The 8,592-nt window shown below is 45.8% G+C and overlaps 1 protein-coding gene across 2 annotated transcripts in view; it reads left to right on the top strand.

Annotated features, from left to right (window-relative positions):
• The first annotated feature begins 7,010 nt into the window (after nt 1-7,010).
• The window catches only part of lrriq1 (leucine-rich repeats and IQ motif containing 1), a 39,701-nt gene continuing 38,119 nt past the window's right edge, over nt 7,011-8,592 (top strand). For both annotated transcript variants that reach the window (XM_069162784.1, XM_069162783.1), the window contains exon 1: nt 7,011-7,519. In XM_069162784.1, coding sequence (XP_069018885.1) covers nt 7,196-7,519 — 324 coding nt within the window. In that variant the 5' untranslated portion in view covers nt 7,011-7,195. The remainder of the gene's footprint in view (nt 7,520-8,592) is intronic.

The raw sequence follows: 8,592 nt of genomic DNA, 5'->3' as shown, positions 1-8,592 counted from the left end.
TAGTCGTATCATCGGATCTGCGGCCGTATGTCTTGGACACTCAGGTGAAGAGAGGAGCAGAGATGTCAGCTGATCACCACCTGGTAGTGAGTTGGATCAGATGGGAGTCAGCTAGAAAGACCTGGCAAGCCCAAACGTGTAGTGAGGGTGAACTGGGAACATCTGGTCGAGGAACCTATCCGGGAGATCTTCAACTCTCACCTCCGGAAGAACTTCTCACACATCCCGAGGGAGGTTGGGGACATGGAGTCCGAGTGGACCGTGTTCAAAGCCTCTATTGGGCAACCCGAGAACCCGGTGGTGGACACCGGGGGTGAGGGAAGCTGTCAAGCTGAAAAAGGAGGCCTTTCAGGCCTGGTTGGCTCAGGGGTCTCCTGAAGCAGCTGACAGGTACCGGCAGGCCACAAGAGCTTCTGCTGCGGTGGTCGCAGATGCTAAAACTCGGGCATGGGAGGAGTTCGGGGAGGCCATGGAGAAGGACTTTCGGTTGGCCTCAAGGAAGTTCTGGCAAACCATCTGACGACTTAGGAAGGGAAAGCAGGGACTACCCAAAGCGGTTCTCAGCAGGGGGGTGGAGGTGGGAAGGGGGGAACTGCTGACTCGGACGGGGGACATCGTCGGGCGGTGGAAAGAGCACTTTGAGGAACTCCTAAACCCGGCCACCATGTCTTCCGGAGAGGAGGCAGTGTCTGAAGATTTTTTTTTTTTTTTTTTTGGGGGGGGGGGGGTTGCACCCATATCCCTGGCAGAGGTCTCTGAGAGAGTCAGAAAGCTCCTCGGTGGCGCCGGGGGTGGATGAGATCCGCCCTGAGATGATGAAGGCGCTGGACATTGCTGGGCTGTCTTGGCTGACACGCCTCTTCAATGTCACATGGGGGTCGGGAACAGTGCCCATGGACCGGCAGACCGGGGTGGTGGTTCCCATTTTCAAAAAGGGGGACCCGGAGAGTTGCTCCAACTATCGGGGTATCACACTACTCAGCGTCCCGAGCAAAGCTTATATCAGAGTGCTGGAAAGGACTCAGACCGTTTGTCGAACCTCAGATTGAAGAGGAGCAGTGCGGATTCCGTCCTCGTCGTGGAACAGTGGACCAGATCTTTCCCCTCATAGGACTACTGGAGGGGGCCTGGGAGTTTAACCATCCAGTCTACATCTGTTTTGTGGACTTGGAGAAGGCTTTCGACCGGGTCCCTTGGGGGTTTTTGTGCTGCGGGAGTACCGGGTGCCGGGCCGTTGCAACGGGCCATCCGGGCTCTGTACAACCGCAGTAGAAGCTGTGTTCGTATTCTCTGCAATAAGTCAGACTCGTTTCCAGTGGGCGTGGCCTCCGCCAGGGCTGTCCTTTGTCACCGATCCTGTTTGTGACCTTCATGGACAGGATATCTAGGGGCAGCCGGGGGGAGGAGAACGTCGGGTTTGGGGGTCTCGGGATCACATCTCTGTTGTTTGCAGATGATGTCGTCCTGTTGGCCTCTTCGGACCTCCAGCACTCACTGGGGCGGTTTGCAGCCGAGTGTGAAGCGGCGAGGATGAAGGTTGGTACCTCCAAATCTGAGGCCATGGTTCTCTGCCGGAAACTGATGGATTGCTCCCTCCAGGTGGGGACGGAGTGCCTGCCTCAAGCGAAGGAGTTTAAGTATCTCGTGGTCTTGTTCACGAGTGAGGGGAGGATGGAGGATGGAGGGTGGAGGATGGAGGATGGAGCAGGAGATCGATCGCCGGATCGGTGCAGCTGCAGTAGTACAATAGGCGCTCTACCGGACCGTGTTGGTGAAAAGGGAGCTGAGCTGGATGGCGAATCTCTCAGTTTACCGGGCGATCTACGTTCCGACCCTCACCGATGGTCATGAGCTCTGGGTCTGGGTTCTGGGTCACGAGAACGCGGTCGCGGCTACAAATGGCTGAAATGAATTTCCTCCGTAGGAGGCCGGGCTCAGCCTTAGAGATCGGGTAAGGAGCTGGACATCAGGAGGGAACTTGGAGTTGAGGCGCTACTCCTTCGCGTCAAAAGGAGTCAGCTGAGGTGGTTCAGCATCTGATCAGGACCCTCCTGGGCGCCTCCATCTGGAGGTTTACCGGGCACGCCCAACTGGCAGGAGACCCCGGGGAAGACCCAGGACACCCTGGAGGGATTATATCTCCCGGCTGGCCTGGGAACGCCTCGGGATCCCCCAGCATGAGCTGGAAAATGTTGTGGAGGAGAGGGAAGTCTGGGTCAGCTTGCTTGGCCTGTTGCCACCGTGACCCGACCCGGATAAGTGGAAGATGATGGATGGATGGATGGATGGATGGATTTGCCACCAGGTGTAATATTTTCCTTGTTGAGTCCTGCAGGTTTTTGGAGACTCTAAACTGCCCTCTGGTGTGATTGTAGGTGTGAAGGACTGTCCTTTCCTATGTGTTAGCTGTTTAATGGTGAGGCCACCTCTCAGAAATGAACCCTGCTTTAAGGACTTATGAGGTCAGACTTCAAACTCCTGCAGCAGATAGAAGGTCGGACACGTTTGAGATGAGTAATTTTAAAATGAACTAAACTCACGGTCAGCTCGAGGTGTTTTTCACACCAACTTCTGAACCTGAGAGGTACTAACATCCAGGCCCACCAAGACATTTACACACACACACACACACACACACACACACACACACACACACACACACACACACACACACACACACACACACACACACGGCCTGTTGGCTGTCGGCTGTCGGCTGTTGCCTGTTGGCTGTTGGCTGGAGGTGGAGATGCTTTTTGAAAGTGAGGATTAACTGTATTAAAGCCTCCTCACCCCCCCCCCCCCCAGTAACTGTCCTGTGACACCAGGCCAAGTCATGGGACCTGCAGAGCCCATCAGACTTGGACCTGCTGCTCTCTCTATGGTTCTTTCATCCCTCTCAGGCATCATGTGTGTCTATCAGTGTGTGTGTGTGTGTGTGTTAACAATAAATGATAATAATAATAAACTTTATTTGTATAGCACCTTTCATACAAGAAATGCAGCTCAAAGTGCTTCACAGCAAAAATAATTACATGCAGTGTTTCACATAAAAACAAATATAAAGGAACATTTAAAAATATAGAAAAGAAATGAGATAAAACAGATAAAATGCATAAGAAACAGATAAAATGCATAAAAATGAATGCAAGTGGACTTGATTTGGGTCGTTCTCTACAATTCAATTTATGATATGAAGCAGTGGAGCCAGAACAGGACTGGTGTGTTCTCTCCTCTTGGTTCTGGTTAACACTCGAGCTGCAGAGTTTTGGATGAGCTGAGTCTCTCTGTTGTTTTCTTTGGTCGGCCAGTAAAAAGTTTATCACAGTAGTCCAATCGGCTAGAAATGAAGGCATGAATCAACTTTTCAACATCTGTCTGATTTATAAACGGCACCTTGTTTATGTTTCTAAGGTGGAAGAAATAAGTTTTGGTCACCTTGTTAATGTTTCCCTTAAAACTTAGATCAGAGTGTAAGATTACACCCAGACTAGTTACCTCTGATCGTACCCACGGAGTTAGTTGGCCCAGATACTTTTCTACGATGTCTCTTTTTGTTTTGGGGCCGACGAGGAGGATTTCTGTTTTATCCTCGTTCAATTTTAGGAAATTATTGCTCATCCATTTATTTATTGCTTAAAGACATTCAGTGATGGAGCACATAGCTGCATATTGTGTATCATCTGCATATCTATGAAAACAACCCTTGTGCTCTCTGATGATGTTCCCCAGTGGCAGCATGTAGAGTGAGAACAGTAGAGGACCGAGGCAGCTGCCCTGTGGAACCCCACAGCAGCCCTCATGTTTCTCTGACTCTTGATCTCTAATGCTGACATAAAACTTTGTCTCTCTGATCTTTGTTTTGAACCAATTTAAGACACTGTCAGACAGACCAACCAACTTCTCAAGATGATTGATCATGATCAAATTTTGAAAAGATTTCCCCTTGTGGGATTAATAGAACTATCTATCTATCTATCTATCTATCTATCTATCTATCTATCTATCTATCTATCTATCTATCTATCTATCTATCTATCTATCTATCTATCTATCTATCTATCTATCTATCTATCTATCTATCTATCTATCTATCTATCTATCTATCTATCTATCTATCTATCTATATCGCGGCCAATTGTATCAAAGGCTGCGCTCGGGTCCAACAGGATTAGAACTGAGACCTTATTTTCATCAGAGTTCAGTCGGAGGTTACTGATTATTTTAGTAAGTGCTGTTTCAGTACTGTTATGTGCTCTAAAGCCGGACTGAAACTCATGGACAACATTATATACAAAATAATGACTGTAAAAGAGATGCAGGTCAGTGAATGTCGGCCCGTCAGTGGGCTGCAGAAACAAACACATTTAAATCTCAAGTCTAAATCCAACATTAAATTATTTACTAGCTTGAAAAACTCTATTTATAACATTAAATAAATGAAAAGTTTAAAATCGAGGCTATTGGCTCTTGAAAAGTTCCATCAACAGCCTCACAACACTGATGTAAAAGTAAAATACCTCCTGTACACAACAATCTTATAACTGTTTACATCAGATTTAATAGTTCTTGTACATTTGCAGAAATCCAGATCAGAGCTTCATCTCTATTTCACATCTTTTTATTTGATTTAAATTCCCATGTATTGATTTCTGTGTTCACTGAGAGCCTGTTTCACTCCACACACAAAACTCTGAGTTCATACCGGGAAGCTCTGAAGACATGAACACTATTCAGTCGCCCAGTGGAGGAAATAAAAGAGCAAACGTTTCATTGAGCCGCTGGTTATCAGTGACACCGCCGATAGCCACAAGGACGAACATTGTTCTCAGCATGTGATTGTTAGACAAAGAAGACGTGTGCAAAAACTTGTGATATCACTTGCATAGATATGGAATTTTAAACAAATAAGTGAGATGAAGTAATGAATAAAAGCTGGTAGAAGTGTGCATCTGTGGAGTAAACGAACCCCCTGCAGAGCGCTCGTCAGGCACTTCTGATTCCAGTAGTCCTGCTGTCGTTTGAAGCAGATTTAGACGTACTAAGGTCACACTGGCGGCCTGATATTCACTTTGAAAGGCAATCCAAGTCCGCCTGATTCACCGTTGTTGTCAGCCCTCTGAGGGACTGATAATCTCCGTCAGGACGTTGAGGATGAACCGGGTGAACTGCACCGGTCTCAGCTGCTGTCCTGCAGGTAGAACTGACACCGAGTATCGATCGCACCAGAAAGATGTGATTCTACAGCTGGTAGTTACCAGCATGCCTCACAGGAGTGATTCGGTTTACAGTGGCATTTGTGCAGGATTATAGTTTAAATACCCCCCTCCTCACGTGCGCATGATATGTTTAAACTACCAGGTGTCTATACAGGTCGTTTTGCTCTCAGACGCCTTTAATCTGGATCAGTCCATGGAGAAGAGTCGAAATGTCAGCTTCAGTTCACATATGAGTTTGTTTCTGGTGGGGAAATTTAATTTTTTAATTTTGTTTGTGTTTATTTCAGCATAGATGGTTTATTAATGAATGTAAACCTTTCAGAATAAGAGAAAGTTAAAGGGCATTTTCCCCCCTCCAATCCCTTATTTCGTCAAAGCCCCAGATGGACACGATGGGCCCGATAGGCTGCCAAGATAATGGCTACAGACCAGTAACAGAAAACCCCTTGACAGTGTAAACACGCGGCTGCTATCCAAACCGCCGCTGCGTTGGGGCTGGAGCCGCCATTGACTGCCGTAATCTGCTGTGTAAATCTGCAGCTCGGTCCTGTCTGGTCGCTGTCTGGGTTCTGTGCACTTGAACAAAAGCGACGGACACCTTGCCCACCGACAAAGGGCCTGGCACTAATCGGAGCAGACAAGGCTTGCTGATGGAGCCTTTTTGAGCAATTGAACTTGGTCAATGAATCTTAGAGGACCTAATGAAACATTAGGGATGGGCAGTTTGACTCCGACAACGGGGGCAGCACCGAGCTGTCCTGGTCTGCGCGTCAGCCTCGGGACTGAAGCTGTGCTCTGACCCGCGGTGACCTTTCGTAAAAGTGTGTCTGTGAAGACTCTGGAGGTGTTGACCTTGTGCCACATCAGGGTTGTAGTCATTGTTACTGTGGAATTCAGTTTCAGCCTTTAAAGGAAAAACGAGTCCGATGTGGCGCCGTCGTGTTGTTTTGTTTCCATCCAGGAGCGTCGGGAGAACAGAGAGTCGGCCTCACTGACTCCTGACCAAACAGTTTGGGATGGAGGACAAGCTGTTCCTCTTTGAAACTCTGAGGAAGGCGACTGGGTTCCTTTTTAGAGAGTCGTCAGGAATGTGTATGGGAAAACCTGTGTGGGCCACTGGAATCTCCTCAAAGAGAAGGACAACACAAGTCACCGCGGGAGAGAGGAACCGGTCTTTGTGATCACAAATGCCATGAAAACGTGCGCATTGTTCGCAGCCCGACACATTTCTGTCCCTGTGGTCCGGTGACTCACCTCCACGCTCTCAGGCTCACTGACCTCTTCTAGCCGGCTGACCAAATGCCCACACAAGTCATTGACACTACATTTTATTTTCACCGAGCAGCGCAGCAGTCAAACAGCTCTGCTGTTCTCATGTTGCTTAGTTTGCCAAAGTGTGACACACTTGGCAAGTGGGGAACATTTGACAGCTTCTGTGGGAGAATAATGACACCCAGTCTTTTCATTTACAAGATCTGAATAACACTGTGTCCAAAAAATAGGTCGGCCAAGCCTGTTTACTTCATGATTTAAATACCGAAGTGTTTCTTTTTGCCTTTTAACCGTCGGCCTACAGAAAACAACATATTACTGACTGGAGGATTTAAATTTAATGTCAAATATCAATCAAGTTGACTTCAATTAAAATAATGATATGGATAGCTGTTAAAGAAATAAGTTGTAATAGTATTAAACGCTGCTTTGCAAGTGCGCACTATAAGAACACTTTTGCGTTTTGTTTAGTTTGTCCCTTACGAGACTGCGTTGTTCACAGTGCCGTTTCCATGGAGACTGAGGTTCCTCGAGACGCGCTCGGGGTCTTTCCGATTTTTTAAGGTAGTTAGCAGATGTGTTAAATTAGCCTCGACGAATAGAATAAAGAATATTTATCAGACAAACATGAAGTGTGTCAGCACATAGAACCGACTTCACACAACTTCCAGACGGGAAACGGTCGCGGTGGTTCAACGTTAACCATGACGGATGCTAATGAGATGGAGTCGATCATGGAGGAGCTGAATCATGTCGTCATCTCTGATTCTGACGTAACCGCAGGGGAGCAGGACACGTGTTCTGATGGATCTGACGTAACCGCAGAGGAGCAGGACACGTGTTCTGATGGATCTGACGTAACCGCAGGGGAGCAGGACACGTGTTCTGATGGATCTGACGTAACCGCAGGGGAGCAGGACACGTGTTCTGATGGATCTGATGGAACCGCAGGGGAGCAGGACACGTGTTCTGATGGATCTGATGGAACCGCAGGGGAGCAGGACACGTTTTCGTGTCACGAGGCGGCGGTGAGTCCGACAGGCTCGTGACGAACTCTGTGAACTTAAAGTAACGTTACAGTTACTGTCAGGTGGTTCGTTCCTCCTCCACACAGCCAGTCTTTATTTGGTTCTCAAAACATGAAGAACATTCAAAACATGAAGAACATCAAAACATGAAGAACATTCAAAACATGAAGAACATTCAAAACATGAAGAACATTCAAAACATGAAGAACATCAAAACATGAAGAACATTCAAAACATGAAGAACATTCAAAACATGAAGAACATCAAAACATGAAGAACATTCAAAACATGAAGAACATTCAAAACATGAAGAACATCAAAACATGAAGAACATTCAAAACATGAAGAACATTCAAAACATGAAGAACATCAAAACATGAAGAACATCAAAACATGAAGAACATTCAAAACATGAAGAACATCAAAACATGAAGAACATCAAAACATGAAGAACATCAAAACATGAAGAACATTCAAAACATGAAGAACATTCAAAACATGAAGAACATCAAAACATGAAGAACATCAAAACATGAAGAACATTCAAAACATGAAGAACATCAAAACATGAAGAACATCAAAACATGAAGAACATTCAAAACATGAAGAACATCAAAACATGAAGAACATTCAAAACATGAAGAACATCAAAACATGAAGAACATTCAAAACATGAAGAACATCAAAACATGAAGAACATTCAAAACATGAAGAACATTCAAAACATGAAGAACATCAAAACATGAAGAACATTCAAAACATGAAGAACATCAAAACATGAAGAACATCAAAACATGAAGAACATTCAAAACATGAAGAACATCAAAACATGAAGAACATCAAAACATGAAGAACATTCAAAACATGAAGAACATCAAAACATGAAGAACATTCAAAACATGAAGAACATTCATGAGAGTGACGTATGTGGTGGACACACACCACTGCATAACAAACAGGATCAAACAACATGATGGACTGTGAATAATATTCTTATATTTACCTTGTGAATAATATTCTTATATTTACCTTGTGAATAATATTCTTATATTCACCTTGTGAATAATATTCTT

This window comes from Embiotoca jacksoni, unplaced genomic scaffold, assembly GCF_022577435.1.
Source record: "Embiotoca jacksoni isolate LCO1_2020_lvr unplaced genomic scaffold, fEmbJac1.0.p SCAF_3, whole genome shotgun sequence".
NCBI classification, from domain to species: Eukaryota; Metazoa; Chordata; class Actinopteri; family Embiotocidae; genus Embiotoca; species Embiotoca jacksoni.
This window is presented reverse-complemented; position numbering and strand designations above follow the sequence as displayed.